A 19,070-nucleotide genomic window follows, 5' to 3' on the forward strand; every position below is an offset into this window, starting at 1 on the left:
CACTATGGAACCTGGACTTAAACTTACCTTACCAGAGAAGGAAGATGAAGTGGAAGTACCTTATCGGGAACTTATCGGCTCGTTAATGTACGTTTCGATTGGTACGAGACCCGACATTGCTCATACGGTCTCGTATCTATCACAATTCAACGCACATTACGGGGGGGGTACACTGGAAAGCCGCTAAGAGGGTCCTTCGTTACCTCAAAGGTACCAAAGACCTCAAACTACACTTCACTAAAGGCCAGAACTACCCAGTAGGTTACGTAGACGCAGACTATGGGAGCAACATATTAGATAGGCGATCATTTTACTGGTTATGCATTCCTAATGAGTGGAGCACCTGTCTCCTGGGAAGCGCGAAACAGCGGCACTGTCGCGCTATCTACACAGAGGCAGAGTACATGGCTCTCGCAGAAGCCTGCAAGGAAGGCTATTTACTTAAAGTCACTCATATCGGAAGTATTCGCCATCACTCATCCATAATCATACACACAGACAATCAAAGTTTCCATTAAACTTGCACACAATAACACTTATCACGCACGGACAAAACATATCGACATCAAACACCACTTCATACGAGACACACTGACACACCACGACCTACAATCTCAAAATACATTCATACGAATGACATGATCGCCGATATTCTTACTAAACCTTTGGCAAAGCTCAAGCACTGCAAGTGCGCCAATCAGTTAGGTTTAAGTTAGATTAGGCTTTATAGTAGGTTTATTATTTTTGTGTGTACAGTTAGTCCTTAAGTAGGTGTAATATATTGTATATATAGGGTGTTATTTTTCTTATGTTTGTGTTAGTGTTAAGTTAGTGTATAGTTTAGATTTTTGATATGTCTACTTGTATATATTGTATATATACAGGGTGTTTATATTACGGGGGGGTGTTAAACCTTCTTGTTTATATTTATTAATATTAAAACCCTGGCCATTTTTGATATGGTGTGTATTTTGTATTTTGAATATTGTTCTGTTATTCTGCTTTGTCTACTGTCATTACTTCTGTCGTATGTCGCTATACTGTTAACACATTATACTCGTTTTTACCCTGCTACTCTCGTTTCCTTCAATTTTTTATCGCGAAAAAAAGGCTTTAAGGGGTTGAAAAGGGGGTGAAATTTTATATGGTGGAAGTTCGTCGCTGTCGGAAATAAAACCATGAAACTTGGCATTTAGGCACTTAATAAGAAATAAGTCGGTATGTGTTTTAGCTTTTTTGAAAATTTGACCTGTGAGGGGATGAAATAGGGGATGAAAGATCATATGGAAGGTCGTCATTATCGAAGATAAATCGATGTTTCTTTATGAAACTTGTATTTGGGCACGTGATAAGAGATAAATAATTGTTCGAGCGTTTTTTAAAATTCTTCCTGTTTGGGGTGAAATAGGGGATGAAAGTTTATATATGTAAGAATCGTCATTTTCGAAGATAAATCGATGGTTCTTTATGAAACTTGGCATTTGGGCACGTGGTAAATGATATATTTTCGCGCATTTTTTAAAAATTCTTACCTGTGTGGGGTTGAAATAGGGGGTGAAAGTTTATATGAAGGTCGACATTGTAGAAGATAAATTGATGGTCTTTATGAAACTTGGCCTTTGGGCACTTTGAAAAAATAAATAGAATTTGTTCAAGGGTTTTTGAAAATTTTACCTGCGAGGGATAAAATAGGATGACAAATTAATGGAACGTCGTCATTATCATAGATAAATCGATGAATCTTTTATTTAGGTATTCGATAAGAAACAAAAAAACCGGTTTAAAATCGACTCGAACTCGCGCATCAAGGGTTCCGTGCATAGGTATTATGAATAACAAGTGGTTAGCAGAAGCGCAAGCCTCATAGCAAATGTACGAAATGTGGGGTCATTTTACATGGCTTTTTAACATAGACAGTCAGACATGAAAAATTATGATTTTTAGATTTTTCTTACTTTTTTGCTATAAAGGGAATAAAATTTTGCTATAAGAGCTTCCTTTATACAAAATTTCAAGTTTCTAGGACAGCCGGAAGTACCCTATAACTTTTTTTGAGTTTAGGGTTTTAATTTCAACTCGATAAATACTCTGCACGTTTACGGGATAAAGGGTCTTGACAGACGGACGGACGGACAGCAAAGTCATCCTATAAGAGTTTTCATTTTTTTCCTTCTGAGGTACGGAATCCTAAAAAACATTAGTTCCGGCTCTTTTCAAATTTTTTCGTCATTTTTCATACCTACTTGAAAATATGGGGATGAAAGTTAATAAGGAATTCCAAAACAAATTTACTATAAGTATATTTATCGGAAATATGTGTAGCAATGCCGTCTTAATTATAATCCTACCCTCCTAACTTACAATAAAGGACGTAAGATGTCAAAGCTCACTATGAAGAATTAGTCCTTTTGTGTTGGCAGGGTAGAATACTTATGTTTTTACAAGAATGGAAGAAACAAAAAAAAAAATAGTTTAGATATAAAGCAATGTATTAAAAATAGGTTATTTTCAGTAAACCGTAGAAGTTTCTATGGGCTATTATTGGCAGAATAGGTACCACTCCTAAATAAATAAATATTTTCAAAGTTACTATTCACGCGGACGAAGTCGCGGGCAAAAGCTAGTATAACATAAATGAATAAAAGATTACACAATGGAGTGTAAAACTACGCAGCAAGATTGGCTAGCTCATCAACATCGTCATATCAGCCGTATCCGTAGTCCAATGTTCGTCATATGCCTCCTCCTCACCTAGATATTTATCTAGTTGCAAGTAGGTGTTTTTTAGGATACCATACCGGAAGAGTGCATATCACTAAGCTGTCCATCTGTTTTTCAGTCTGTCTATCTACCTGTTACAGTGCTGTATCTCGAGAACCGTTTGCTGTTCCGTTTTCTTTGCTTCATTATAACGTTAAAACAACGATACTTTTCAACACAGAACTAAGGTCATCGGCATAAATCAGAGAATTAGCAAGTTGAAGTGGCAGTGAGCTGCTGGTAATATCTGCCGAAGAACTGAGAACCGTTTGAGTAACGAGTTCTTGAGCGGAGACCGTGTGTAGTGAAGAAACTACATACTCGTATCAAGAAATAATATTATAAACGATCAAGTGTGAGGTGGCTTTAGGGACAAACTAAAACTAAGTAATATATTTGTAGCTTAAAGAGATAACTAAACCTAGCTAGTCAGTTTGATGTTTAAAGATGTCCAAAACCCACGGTGCGTGAGTCGGACTCGCACTTAGCCGGTTTTTAATAGGCTGTGAATCTAGATTTTTCCTGCAAGACAATCTTAGTCTAGTTGCAATTGAAACAAACTTTAATTACTACAGAAAATAATTTATTACAAAATATAAATGCACATTGACGTCCTTGAGAGACTATTAAGGTTAGGTACTCTAAATATTACGTTACTTTATGACTTATTTTTTTCTACTTTGTTCACTTGAAAGTCGATGCCAAGCTGAGCAGGGTTGATGCCAGCGATAGCAGTTGCTATGGGTCTAGCAAGCGCTATGCCTGAAACTGCTACAGCTGTCGCCTGGGGTCGAGAAGCTGCCAAACCATGCTCTCCTATTACCGCTAGACCTGTGGAAATGCCATAATGTGATGATAATCCAGCTAATACAATAAACTAGATGCCCGTGACTTTGTTGGCCTCCATCAGGCAATCTCCCATCATGTGATCGTTCACCTTACATTTTGAACACACTCCTTTGTTTATTATACCTTACATATTATTCGTATTATGCTTGTACATATATATCGGGTGTGGTACGAGCAAAAATGAAAACATCCTCGTCAAACTAAACAGCATTAGTTCAGCGACTTTTAAAAAATAATGGAGTTTTTGAATTTTCCTTTTTTCATACAAATTAAATACTGCTATCAATGTACGCTATCCTAGAACATAACTGACGTCGCCTGTCACGCTACTAACATCAACCATTTTGCTTGACATTGCTTCTTCGAATAAACTTAAAAGTGTAATAAAAATAAAAAAGTAACTATTTTTAAAAGTCGCTGAACTAATGTTGTTCAGTTTGAAGAGTATGACCTATGTTTTAATTATTTGCTCATATTCCAGGCTACACCCGGTATATACATAGATAGATTTTTAGCAAATAACCTATGCTTAAATTGTCTTGTTGGTTAAATTACGAATAAAGTTCATAAAAGCCAACTTAAAGGTTTTATTTCACACTTTACAGAGGCAATTTTTGGGATATTACCGCAGACAGACATACCGATAACTTTGAAATAAATTAAAAAAATGTTGACTACGAGGCTATAAATAAAATCTCACTAAAGTTAATTTCTTTAAGTTAAAGTTGTAAACAACTCAATTGATCAGTTATTTGTAATATACCTAGTGTCATCCACGAAGACGCATGATTTTGACAAAATTAGACATTAATGACATTGTAATAAGAACCACAGCACGCGTCATCTTGAATGACTCTACCTATACTCACCAACAGGTTTGGCTTCTGCGATGGTAATGCCATCTAGTAAAATGGAGCCTTCCTCGCCGGCCGGCGAATCAATGCCAACGCCCTCTTCACCAACCTGTTTAGAAAAATGGTCAAGAGTGAGATTCATGTGGCAATGGTATTTCTAATTATTAATTCAACGCCATAATTAACCAACTAGTTAAAAAACACTAAAATATTGACGCACCATCCATGAATAGGAACTCTAACTGATAACTTCTCTATCCAATATACGCGACGACTGCATGTCGTGTATGTCGTTCACCTGTATAATATGTAGGGTATGTATTGTATGTATTATATACTGAGACTGATTAAAGCGCCATCTACTTGTACAAGAAATATCTCTACTTTTGTATACGTTATTGTTTACTGAATTATATTTAACGCAAGCGTTTTATCCTCCTTCTTTATTTAATGTCTGATACTTACGTCTTCTTCCTCGTATTGTCTCTTTGAACCACTTCGGAACAAAACATCGACATTGGTACCGATTTCTTCGATTAATTTAATGGTATTGGAGGTCGTCTCACCCAGAGACGCCAACTGTGTCTTAAATCTCTCTTTATCATTGCCTGACAGGGTTCCAGTCTTTCTTCCCAAGTTGTGCAACTTTATCAAGTTACTGGATAGCGATTGTAAGTTCTGCAAGTTCTTGGCTAAGACTTTCGACAACAGGTTTTCGTCGATGTTTTTGACTATGTTCTCGCTGCTTATGTTTTCTTCGGACACGATTGTTTCACTTACGACCACGCCTCTGTTATTTGTCTTTACTTCTAAGTATTGACCTTTACCACCGCCGTAAAATGGTAGATATTGAACGGTTGCGCTATGAATGGAGAAAAATATTGTATGTGTGAATTAGGGTTAAAAAATATTTTAACTATAAATAATACTTCATTTTGGCCAAATGTGTTTTAGTGGAGGAAACCATCTTATTTGTAGCTCTCATTTAAGTAAAATTCATTGCCATTGTTGAACTTATTGTTAATAAAACCGGTCAAGAGAGTGTCGGACACGCCCAAGATAGGGTTCCGTAGCCATTACGAAAAAAATCAAGTAATATTATGTGCGTTATAACACAATTAAAACACTTGTACAGTCTTAAAATCTAACCAGAAAACCGGCCAAGAGCGTGTTGGACACGCCCAAAATGGGTTTGCTTAGCCATTACGAAAAAATTAAGAAAAATTTTTCAAAGGATTTCGTATTTTATACGGAATCTTGTAAGTTTAGGTATATTTTATACCTTAGGCTGCTATTTACTCATAAACTACTTATAATTCTCAAGCTAACTTAGCCGTTATAGTTTTTCTTGAAAGTTTAACAAACTTACTACCATCCTGAATTTTTTCAAATTTTTCCACCAACCGGTTTAGATTTTAGAGGGGGGGGGGCGCTCGATTTTAATGAAAATTTGCACTTTAAAGTTGAATATTTCGCAAACGTATTACTGAATCGAAAAATCGTCTAAGCAAACCCCTAATGGTTTTAAAAGACCAATCCAACGATACTCCACACTATAGGGTTGGATGAGAAAAAAAATCACCCGCACTTTACGTCTATGGAAGGTAACCTAAAAAAAATTTTTTGAATTTTGTATTGCACCATTTTGTCGGAATAGTTTACATATGTATCCGTGCAAAATTACAGATTTCTAGCATTGATAGTCCCTGAGCAAAGCCGCGGACGGACAGACAGGCAGACAGACAGACATGACGAAACTATAAGGGTTCCGTTTTTGCCATTTTGGCTCCGGAATCCTAAAAAATAGGATATTGTTCACAATATCACATATATTTCACTATCATATACTATCGTAAACGTGACCTACTAAGTCACGTTTAGTTTAGGATTTATGAATAGGTACTTTATCTCTAATTGCGGATATCTCTATCTATAAAAAAAACTTGTTTTAAGCAAAACTGTCATTAAAAGAATTGGATATCAAAATAATTATCCTACACATTGATACGTTTTTGTAAAAATATTTTGAATCAAGTAAAAGTACGCTGTAAAATGTTTTAAATTTTATTGTATAATTGTAGGATAACATTAGTAAAAATAAATGCAAAACAACCTTAAACATCTAAATTAAAATAAGCAATCGAAATCAGAAAACATTTTCAAGAGACAGTTCGAATGTGTTTTCCGATTGCAAATTCAGTCTAATTAAAGCCGATTTTATATCGAATTGTACTCGTACAAGTATAAATCTGATTGGGCATGTGCGATGCCGCCGGGGCCCACCACAGCAGATGCTACAGGGTTAAACACGATGCTGCCTTTCTGGCTTCCTCCAATAATAACATGTGAAACTGGGTTAGCAATTGCGGTTCCTCGTGGACCATTCATGGCGTGAGCGATGGGATTCAGATATAAGGTGAAAGTACTATCGGCTATGGCAGGGTAATGTATAAAGTTCCTGCCGTCGTATTGATACTCTTGCGGCTGCTGATTGTACCCTGTGATCTCTCTCCCTCGTCCGAGTCTCCTCCAGTATCCCCAAAGTCTAGTAAGGAAGAAAAACAAGAATTTAATATAAAAGAAAGAAGACAGTAAAACAAGGTCTAGTCAAAGTTAAAGGTTAAGAAAGCAAGAAAAAGCGTTATGTTTATTCAGGATGGTAGTATATAGTTGGGCCTATAGCAACAATTTTGCCTTCAGGTATGGCTTCTAATAGTCTTGGTACGGAACCGTCAGTAGCAGCTTGCTGTTGTTGCAGTCGCGTCACGATGGAAGATAGGTCAACATCAGAAGTGAGGGCCACAACACGCGATGAAGGGCCGGCGACGGCGAGACCTCCCGGCTGAGTATAGGCAAGACCTCCTGGACCTACTATAGCTGCTCCTCCTCTGCCAGCAGTAGCCACACCACCTGGTCCCGCAATAGCGACCCCGCCTCTTCTTACTTTCAGTTTATTTATAAAAAAACCAGGGCTGGGTATAGTTGGTCGACCCCCGAACAACGAAAACCCCCAAGATGAAATCTCAAATCATCGTCTTTTGGCACAGTCTTTAGGCCTTGTTCCGCGTTATTGGAGCTAGCAGGCTTTGGTTTGGTAACAGTAGCTACTGTAGGTTTTTGTGAGAAAATTTCTTGGAATCATCTTGAACTTTCATCTGAGGTGCTACTGTGGATACAGTTCTTTTCCTAATTGCTCTTGCTTCCCTTGTATTTGTTATAATTTCTGGAGTGGATTTAGGCTCGTCTTCTTGCTGAACTTCGATTTCAGTGCCTTCATTTGCTTCATCGTCAATAGCTTTCTGCTTCCTATTGCATACATCAGCATTTTGTCCATATTCAAAGAAATTATTCCAACCTCCCCCATGCAAAAATCCTAAAAGTGGATCTTTAACTAAAATCGGAAAAAATGGTGCTAGTGGCCAATTTATATTAAAAGGTAGAGATATCGGTGGCCGCTGCCTTGTTTGAATTTGAGAGTCCGATTCTATGGAGTTTAAAGTATTCTGAGTATATCGGTCATATAGATTGTTTTGCTGAGAAGGCATAACAAGAACGGGTATACTTGTCAAATACGGAACACGCGGTGAAGTGCTTTGTATTTGATTTGCTCCGATTAAATCTGCTGGAAGCATACTATATTGCAAAGCTCTTGAACTATCATATCTAGATTCATTTATGTGATCGCTTAGAAGTGAATTACTTCCTTGTTCCCTTTGTACATCAGTATATGCATTTAATTTTCCAGCAGCTATGATTTGTTGTATTTTCTTCAGTGTTTCTGCATCTAAAACATAGCTGCCAACTGTGTGAGATTGTGAATTCTTATTTCTGTTCCTGTTTGGTTTAATCAATCCTTGATTTATTACATTTATTTTATTTAGTATATCTTGCGTGTCGTCATCTTGAGAGAATCTAATCTGTTCACGTGGAAAATTTTCATCGTCATCTACATCATCAATCACGTCAGTAGATGGATCGATGCGTATTGCAGTTGATGACCTGAAATAAAATTTAAAAAAACATCTGGTTAGAGTATTTAAGGTTGAATCTGTTAGTTAGATAAGTACCATGCCCCGAGCTACTGATTAATAGAGCGTGTAATTTATAAATAGAAGTCTATTAAAACGATGTTATAAAGTTCAATAGGAATAGTATTTTGTACTGATAAGTGATAAAAAATACAAGAGGTATAATAATTCAATATTATCGTTTTATATAAAGACTCTCCGCGGTGTTAGCAGTGACAAGCATTAAGAGAAACATCACAATACTTGAACCATAATAACGCCCAGCTGTTGGATTGTGCCACCTCTCCACTACCACTTATGTTGCCAACATGATTTTTGAGTATGTTATAGGTAACAGTGCAGAAGTATCTTTATCTACAAATCAATTGACTGCACAATTTACCTTTACCTTACTCATGACCCAAGCCAAAATTACATTTTTTTACTTTGTTAGTTGTGCTTAGGATTATGTGCGTAATGTGCATTTAATGACTACGGAATCACTCGCCAAACCATTTTACTTCTATAACCGTATCAATAATTTATAAAATTCTATGTATTCCCAAATATATATTTTATTGCAACGTTATGCTTCAATTTTAAAGTACTCGTAATTGTTATAAGTAATCGGAATCGTCATAATTGGTACCGACCCAGTTTCAAAAAATTTCTAAATAGTTATATGTGCTTGTATGTATATTAAAAACTTACTCGTTGTCTGATGGTCGAGGAGAGACCTCTAAAAGGCAGTATGTCAGGACTATCTGAAATGTAAATAATATATTTCAATTAAAACTAGTTTAGTTTTAACAGAATTAGTACAATACACTGAGAAATACAACAAACTTTTTGGTAAAGAACGGGCATAAAAACATACCTAAAAATAAACAATTAGGTACAAAAGACTGTAATTATTGTATGAATAGTACGTAGTAACCTACATAACGTGTCAGCCAATATGTATAGAAACACTTTTAGAGTCCGTTACAATGGATCCATGTCTTTTACCAATACGACTAAAGTGACAACATTACAGACGAGAAACCGTTTAAAATTATATATCTCTTTTTTTACGAATTATTCTTGTTCCTTTATTTATTTCTATGATTTCAGAAACGGCTCTAACAATTTCGACCAAATTTTCTATTTGAGGGCTTTCGGATGCGTGCGAACAAGTGCTTAGTCTTATCTCTGGGAAAACGCGTTTTCGAGTTTTTGTATGTTTTTTAACCGACTTCAAAAAAGGAGATCAAATCAGGATCTGATCATTGGATCTTAAGGAAATCGAGGGAACTCTTCAAATATTTCAGGGTCACCTTTAGTAAATTGGATATCATCATCATCATCATCATCATCAGCCCGAAGACGTCCACTGCTGGACAAAGGCCTCCCCCTTAGAACGCCACAATGAACGACAACTCGCCACTTGCATCCACCGGTTTCCCGCTACTCTAACTTGGAAATTGGATATATTTAGTAGTAATTCGTGCATTTGCTCTTGAAAATCATCATTTAGTGAAGTGGAACTGATGATGAAGACCACAGTTGACCATCGGAGTTACTATTAAATAACAAGTATTTCACGGGTATTTCAAGTATTTCACGGGTTTATGCTCCTCGTAATGCATATGGTATAAAAAAGTAAAACCGACTCCAAAAAAAAAAAAATAACAAAAAATGGAACCGACTTCAAAACTCTTGAAAATATTTTACTAGGTAGGTACGTACTAGCTCGAAGTCGGTGCCTCAGCACGAGCCAGCAGGAGTGGAACAATAGTCGTCTACCTTACCTACATCTATGGGTTTCAATCCCTCCTGCTGGGTCGTTTTTTTATTTTTTGATTTTACTTTTTTTTTTTTAATTATTTCTCACTTTTTAGTGATTCGTAGCTAAAGTACTTACAACGATTCCATTTAGCCCAAACAAAGAACCTCCTCCTTTTTGAAGTCAGTTAAAAATGGGTGGTGAAGCACCAGGACTCCTCAATAATGAACGTCTCCGCATCGGAAAAAGCAATCTTTCGTAAAAAGGTGACGAGCAATTGACATTAAACTATTGTATCTTAGATTATTTACACCTTGAAGCGTGAAAAAAAAATTAACCGATAAAATGCGTGGGTGAGGATGACGACTATAGGTCCACTCTTGCTGGCTCATGCTGAGCATTGACCGACTTCAGACTGGTAGAAAATTATTTTCATAGTTTTTTGTAGTCTGCTAAATTTTTGTTATATTTTTTTTTCTATCGTGCAATACGTATAAATATCGACATGGTGCTTCAACAGTATAAGGCTTGGGATCAAATCTCGGCCGAATGTGGCTGTTTTTTTTATATTTATCTTTATATTAATTTTCACAAAAAAAAACAATGTAACAAAAAAAACTACTAATAAAGCTCGGTCGCTCAGGTAGGTACTTACGTCTTCTTTAACTGCACTATATACGTCAATATAGCAAGACAATTTCATCTAACTAACCGACTCATCAAAGTTATTATCTGCTAATATTCAAAAATGCTCTATTTCACACTATGTTTCGTTAATACCACCCGAAGCAATAAATGCAAATCTAAAGCTGTTTTCACCTGCCCTAAATGTCCAAACAATAAATTCGCAAATCACCAAATAAGTACTTGTGCATAGTTTATTGACCTCGATGAACGAATCGGCTCTAAAAGAGAATCCTAAATATAGAATGAGAACCTGATGGTTTTGCCGAACGAGTTCTGTAAATTTCTCTTGCGTTTATTTATCAACATTAAATGCTGCTGTTGGCGGTCGCCTTTGCAATTTTATACATGTGTAAGTCTATGAATATAGACCCTTATTATTTTAATGAGAATATAATGTTATGTCAAAACAAGATTATTATTAATTTATGATGATAATAGCCTTAACTCTCACTTTTCACACCTAAATTATTGGATCTAGCAATCGAATCGAAAAACAGCCACTTAGAAAAAAATCCCGATGGTATTCTTAAAAATAGCATCGTGAATTTCATTAAATTTGTATAAAAACTGCCACGTCAAATTTTATGCGACTAAACCTACCGGTTGAAATTTAGGGAATTTATTGGGATCACAAATCTATATTATTATATTGTTAGTTGCATCATTTATAACTCAAGAACGGCTAGACCAATTTTTATGATGTTTGTGTTTTTGGATTTGTTTAGTCAGGAATAGGATAATAAATATTAAAAACATTGGAAATTTGACGAAAAAATTAAATAATAAAATGTGCATAGGGTTCGTACCTAATCTGTCAAACATTTAATGTTCATCCCGTCGATATGGTAAATTTGTATGCTGTTGTGAATAAAGATTCTATCTAACTACCCTCAAGTTAAAGAACGTATTTAGTTAAATCGGACCCGCTAGATGACGCTGTTGTTGGTATGTTATCATAATTTTAATGTAGTATTTTTTCGGGCAGAACAACGTCTGCCGGGTCTGCTAGTCCGATATGAAATTTACTAAAAATAAGTGACAAGTTACTTGTGTGGTTTTTACTAGCAAAGTGGATGTAATTGTCTAAAAAATGAATAAATTATTATATTCGATAAAAATGTTCAAATAATATATCTCTAAACAAATGAAGGCTGTCTAGTCTAGTCTACTACTAGAGGCTCTTTTCATTTTTAGGGTTCCGGAGTCAAAATGGCAAAAACGGAACCCTTATAACTTCACCATGTCTGTCTGTCTGTCTGGTCTGTCTGTCTGTCTGTCTGTGTCTGTCTGTCTGTCTATCCGTCCGCGGCTTTGCTCAGGGACTATCAATGCTAGAAAGCTGTAATTTTTCACGAATATATAGGTGAATTATGCCGACAAAATGGTACAATTAAAAATTAAAAAAAAATATTAGGGTACCTCCCCCTCCCATAAACGTAAAGTAGGGGTGATTTTTTTTTCTCATCCAACCCTATAGTGTGGGACATCGTTAGATAGGTCTTTTAAAACTATTAGGGGTTTGCACATACGATTTTTCGATTCAGTGATTTGTTTGCGAAATATTCAACTTTAAAGTGAAATTTTTTATTAAAATCGAGCATTAAAATTTGAAAAAATTCAGGATGGTAGTAAGTATATCAAACTTTCAAGAAAAATTATAACGGCTAAGTTGGCTTGAGACTTATTAGTAGTTTATGAGTAAATAGCAGCCTAAGGTATAAAATATACCTAAACTTAGAAGATTCCGTATAAAATACGAAATCCTAAGATACTTAATTTTTTCGTTATGGCTACGGAACCCTATTTTGGGCGTGTCCGACACGCTCTTGGCCAGTTTTTTATGTTATTAACAAGCGACACAGATAGACTTTGCTTTTCGTGGAATCCCACTAATGTAATAAATGGGCATTTCTTATTTACGTTTTTTTTGTGTGAGTTGTAAGAATTGAGTATATTTTTTAGGAAAATCAGTAAACTCTTTATTAATTCACTTAGCAAATTACATCTAGTATTATTTTTAAATATAATTTTTGACATACAAAAATTAAAAATATTTAAAAAAAAACTTTCAAGTCCAAAATGTCACGGAACGGACCGTGTGTGTAGTGTGAGATTGGCGGAATTTGAAATAAAATGTTTTTTTTCCGAAGAAATGTTATGTTATTTTGCAAAACATTACAGTAATTATGCAAGACTAACCTTTGTTCTATAAAATGAATTTAAAAAATATATAAATAATAATGACCATTTGTGATTTTGAGCAATATAAACTTTGTGAGTAGTTTTTGTGTCACGACCATGAGCGATACTACAAAATTACGGTACTCGGTACAAAAGTAACATTGATATTGGCAAGCCTTTTTAATTTTTTTTAGAATAGCAACACTGTCTTGTCAGACTTGCAAAAAGCTGAATGTAGTGTGTATCTCGCATTTTTTTTTCATTTATTTGAAAAAAAGGACAACCTTAACGCGTCAACGCCGTGTACGAGTTTTGAACTTAAATACCAGTGTCACGTTATTATTTAAAACATAATTATGTAGGTAATGTGGTGTAGTTTAAGATAATTACTTATAAAACCATGGTTGTCTTTTAGATTATACCGAACACGTTTCAAATTGTCACGACCATGGTATAAAAAAATGTCACCGCCGTGGACTTTTTGAGTACATGGTCGTGACATATATAATGCGTGGTTGTGACATTAAAATTAATTTTAATTACTCTGTGGATTTTTTATTATGCTTAGTTATATTGTTATATATGCATATAATTTTTAAAATTACCTTTTAAGGTATTACTGATTTTCCGCTAATCTGATTTTGTAGATGTCACGAAAGAACAAAACTACGGAAGAAAATCAGCCACATTCAGTAATGTCACGACCCAGGCACCATCTGTCACAACCGTGTTTATGTACCTTTATTTTTTTGCTTCCTGAGGGCATTAAGTTTGTCCATATACATAAAAAATCTGCTATTGGTATATACTTTTAATATACATCGTAATACATTATAAAAAAAACTTTTTTTTTGGGCTATTCTGAAAATTATTTAAGAAATGCCCAAATGCTAAAGTTTGTAACTGTTTGTTTATTTGTGTTTGTTTGCTACTTCGTCACGTCTAAACCGCTGAACCGATTTAGATTAAATTCGGTATACTGATAGTTTGAGTCTCAGGGAAGGACATAGGATAGTTTTTATCCCGGAAAATTGCATAGTAGTAGAATAGTTACGCGGACGGAGTCGCGGGTAACAGCTAGTATTATCTAAAAAATAAATTGATACTTTGATAAGTTACGGACGAAAAGACTTAACACCACTAATAAACTTATAATTTAGATCGCTATGTAACGCGCTAAATGTTAATTTAAATTTGGTAAAATGTGAAAGTATCATCCGATACACGATGTTGATCATTTTTTGTACAAAGTGAAATTTTTTGCCGGCATCACGTTTGCTTGGAAGAAACCTCATTCCGCACAGTTAAATAAAAACATGAAAAGGAAGAAATGAATACTACACTAAAATTTTGTGAAATTTTTATAATGTATCTATGTGTTTGTTTAATAATAATAAAATAACTATAAATAAAAAGAAAACTTATAAATTTTGTCACAAGTTAACCTCAACAAGTCTAGTATTAGTTCGAGTTGCTATTTGACTAAAAAACATCCTCTTTATTGACTAAAACAGTATGCATTCGACGACTTTCGAGACCGCAGTGACCGTAGACGGTCGAACTGCAAACTGTGTCAAATCGCAAGTGGGCGTGCTGGCAAATGGTCAAAAAACAAAGTATTGAGAACTCAAAGTAAAAGTGGTTTGAAGGAAAATTCCGTACCGGAAAGTGATTAAACAATATAATTATTTGTTTGCATGATTCCAGTTGAAAGTAACGTATCAAATAGTTAGTATAGTCAAAGTTTATCGTTACCACTATTGAACAATATAATACATGTAAAACGTCAAAGGTAACGGTGGCTCACATTAACTTTAAAATATATTCACTTTTTAACCACATCACGTTTGAATAAAATTAAAAGTGTACATACAATCGTCAAAAACACATCAGTCTGATATAAACAAACAATAATTCAGTGGTTTATTCTTTTATTAAAATTGAAAGTTTTCGTTGTTTATTTTTATCTAACGTACACTTTTATGTAACTTGAATATACAGTATCAACAACTAAATTGTATGAATTCCGCTACCTCGCGTTTGTTTCTGCTTTTATTCTATCCTCGGTTAAAATACTACATTTTATTATTATTACTATTATTATGCAGTCGCGCGAGCAGAGCGGTGGCGCGTAGTGTGCGTGTTGCGGCAGCCGCCGAATCGCGTGCTCCTGAGAAGAAGGGCTACGAAATAGCCCGAAACATGTCGAGCTAAACTCGGTTTAAGACTTGAGTTATCCGTTACAATATCACTTAATATGAGTGAGCCTCACGGTAGTTTCATGTTCAAAATTATTAATACTACAAAAGAATTAAGTAACTTTTATGACATTAGAAAATAATTTTGAAGAAAACAGTCTTTATGTTTTCATGACGAAGCAATTAAATAATTATCCCACGCACAAACATGTTAGATAAATAAGTGCTCGTTAGACGCCGTTGCTGACGGTACGGGGAACGTCTACTGATGTTCTGATTGTACTAAACCATTGTGCTGATGGTATCATAACCCTAAAGGCGGATATCGCGTTCAGTACACAAGGCATGGGGTCAAAAAGGCCATCATAGTTCTCTGTAACGTAGGCGAAAAGTGACAAAGTGCCCTTTAAAAGTGTTACTGATTTTGTTTTATCTGTTCTTGAGATAGTTTGAGTTATAATAAAAGTATAATTTAAATTATTTATTTATTATTTATTTATTATTAATACCAAAAATTGCTAATAGTGGCTCCGAAGCGGTAACTTTTCGTGTTCTCTGCCTACCCCATTTGGGAATACAGGAGTGATGTGTGTATAATATCTAATTGTACATTGAATAAGACATATATTACCAACTAATATAAAAACACCTGTAAATCAAACAGGTAGATAGTTAAATGTACATCCAGCAGCAAAAGCAGCTAAAACCAAGCCATTATATTTTATGACTACACCATCGATTTAGAATACCCTAGACCTAAATACCCTGCTAACGCTTAAAATGTGTCTTGCTACAACTGTGCTGAAACACCTTCTAAGCACAGTTGCGCTGTCAGTAACACGTGCTTTGTTATCAACATGCTCAAGTGCTCTGTAAAAAAAAAATACATTGACGACGTTGAAAAAGGATGGCATATTGTATTTTCGTTAAGTACAAGTTAATAGTTTTATAGTGTAGTGAATTTCTGGCAAAATACGCCTTCAAACTCATTAAAAACATTACTGTTTTAAATTAATTTTAATAAGTACCTAACCTACCTTCATTTGAAACGTCAAAGCGGTCAATTTGGCGTAAACTGAATTCGACTTAATGGGAATTGTCTTATTTTGTAATTTCATCATAACCGCCAATCGCGTGTCTCGAAATAACAACTTAATTTTCGTAATATAAGGTTGCATGTAACGAAAATTTAAATGTTCTTAAGTTCATTAGGTATGTGTTTTTGATTTGCTTTAGTAGACGCACTGAGACGCACGCACTTGTAAATTAGCGACTGAATTTGTAGGTGACAGTGCATTTAGGGTATTCTAAATCGATGGACTACATGTAATAAAAAACAGGTAATATAACAAAAATTTGTTTTAGCACAATCCAGTCAAAGTCTAACTTACAGTTAAACGTTTTGCCCCTATTTGACTGAATTAAGAGAAAATGGGAGACCTTCTTACTGTTTTTTTATTTATTCATTAAGGCAACAAACAGTCACATAATTAAACGTTGCATTTAAGACATGATAAGGTATAGACCGGGAGTGCCATAACAGTAATAAAGTATACATCGGTAAACAGAAATGGTAGATGCGGTAGAATGGCATTGCATTTGAAGAAGAAACGCGTAGGTGTGCAATAATAATAATCCTTATACACTGAAAAAACAGTTTACCATTCTTGGAGTTGGAGTTGAATTTTTTTTATTCGGATTTTACGTTAGGTCTTTTCTCCAGTTAAAATTGAAAATATTTGTGAAAACCTTTTACTTACATGATCTACTTATATCAGGTATGGTTTATTTTGTAATTTTTATCGGTGGGTTCATTGTATTTTAAATTATTATAATACAATCTGTCAAGTCAAGTGCCAAGTGTCTTCCCGACTGCTACATAATCTTAAGTAGGTACTTATTTTTAATGGTAAATACAGATACAAGTGGACTCGAACCTTGTTACTGGGCAAGTTTCCATGCCATACTAACCACAAGTGACATTACTGTAAATAAGAGTTTTGTTTGTTTACTAAAACGAGTCACTAAAATGCAAATAGTAAGTCAATAACTGCTAACAAATGGTATTTAACACCTACATACGAACTCGCAGTGAGAATTGACACCTTCCAAAAGTGCTGCTGATTTGACATAATAAGACAGTCTATAAAATCAATATATTATTATTTTATTGTCACAGCTATGTCTTTAGATGTCAATGAACTTTTTGTGTTAATCATTCTGTCCTTTAAATGTGTGATATTTGATACAATTATGAGATAAAATACATATAATATACTAGTTTCTGGCTGAGACTTTACCCCCGTAGAAAACTAAAAAACGATTGGCTCCCTATTTAAAAAAAAATCTCTTCTTATTATTCCTCTATAATCCTCAAGGAATAATTGTATATGGCCGTGTTTTTTATGGACCGTACTTGAGCTAGGTAGTAGCGGCGTAAAAAAGTTGCCATAACCGAGAACTGGACCTGCTGCAATCTTCGTAGGGACTTTTATAGATATGTATATGAACTTTACAAAGAAAGTTTAATTTATTAAAAAGCCTTCTTTTTCGGAAATATTCAAAGATAAGAACTATAATTTATATTGCGTATACTACCTTACTATTAACCTTATCAATCATATTGTATTTATACATCCTACTAATATTATAAATGTGAAAGTTTGCAAGTCTGCAATGTTTGTTTGTGACTACGTCACGTCTAAGCAGCTGAACCGATTTAGATGAAATTCGTAAATAAATAGTTAGTGAAAATTGTTAGAATTTTAGGCAAAATTAAACTTTTAAGAGCAATCTAAAACACATTTATAATGCCAATGTGGCTTATATAAAACTTGGATGATAACTTAAATTTTAAATCAAAACACAATGATTCTTAACAGTTAAAAGTGCAGAATCGTACAATTTCTTTTAATTGATTTTTTATTGCTATATAACAGTGCGTGGTGCGGCTTTTTATTCGCTAAGAAAATGTAAGACTACTCTTACTAACTTACTGGTCTCCTATTGTTATTTGTATATACAATACAAAAAATAAAAATGCCCTATTAAACAGCTATTCGGTCACGCACGTCCATTAAGTGGAGTAAATAAAAGGTAAATATACTACCAAGTAACTAGTATTACTCAATAATGGCCTTAAATAAAAAAAAAACTTACATGCACGGAAAGGTCAAAATCCTTACACCAATTACAAAAAACGAGTCAGAAACGAAGTCATTGAACTTAAAACAGGTGACATTCGTTAAAAAAGAACCAGCAAATTAAAATACAAAAGATCACTAATAAATCAGTCGCGGAAAAACACTTACCGATACAATGATCCATGACTGTGCCATTATTTCGTTGTTATTATTTAAAACGTGTATAGAAATGGTTGACGTTTCCACTCTTGCGCAGTCCACTCGCGAATGTGGATCTCGGAGGCTTCTCGACAGCTTTTGCTAAACGCCGGACAAGCGTTACCATGGAGACGTCGAGAAAGCGTAGGTGACTCACTATCTAGTTGAAAAAACGAAGACTATGGTGTATGTGGCCACCACGTGGCCACAATATAATCCAATCTTAATTGTTACTTTTTAGCTAAATAGACTGCTTCGAGGCTGAGCAGGGCAATATAACGAGGACAGTAACTGGCACAAGAAAAAAGGTATTTTACTACTTTAGAATAAAAACCCAAACCACCGTGTTTGGAACCACAAGTAATCTTTATTTTATTTTTAATTTACCGACTTCAAAAATGGAGGAGATTCTTGTAATAAAGGTCATT

The 19,070-nt window shown here is 34.7% G+C and overlaps 1 protein-coding gene across 3 annotated transcripts; it reads right to left on the minus strand.

Annotated features, from left to right (window-relative positions):
- Positions 1-3,329: 3,329 nt before the first annotated feature.
- Positions 3,330-18,729, minus strand: LOC141433279 (uncharacterized). 3 transcript variants are annotated; one of them, XM_074095250.1, is made up of 5 exons: positions 18,613-18,722; positions 9,182-9,234; positions 4,929-5,325; positions 4,479-4,572; positions 3,330-3,591 (listed from the first exon to the last, which is right to left on the minus strand). In XM_074095250.1, exons 1-5 carry the CDS (start codon positions 18,637-18,639, stop codon positions 3,419-3,421), a joined length of 744 nt encoding a protein of 247 aa, XP_073951351.1. In that variant the 5' UTR covers positions 18,640-18,722; the 3' UTR covers positions 3,330-3,418. The 3 variants fall into 3 exon arrangements, 2 of the variants coding, with proteins under 2 accessions (XP_073951351.1, XP_073951350.1); XR_012451920.1 differs by lacking the exons at positions 3,330-3,591; positions 4,479-4,572; positions 4,929-5,325 and adding exons at positions 6,918-7,008; positions 7,194-8,462 and having other exon boundaries at positions 18,613-18,729; XM_074095249.1 differs by lacking the exons at positions 3,330-3,591; positions 4,479-4,572; positions 4,929-5,325 and adding an exon at positions 7,015-8,462 and having other exon boundaries at positions 18,613-18,729.
- Positions 18,730-19,070: the final 341 nt, after the last annotated feature.

The sequence above is a fragment of the Choristoneura fumiferana genome, chromosome 12 (genome assembly GCF_025370935.1).
Source record: "Choristoneura fumiferana chromosome 12, NRCan_CFum_1, whole genome shotgun sequence".
Taxonomy (NCBI): Eukaryota; Metazoa; Arthropoda; class Insecta; order Lepidoptera; family Tortricidae; genus Choristoneura; species Choristoneura fumiferana.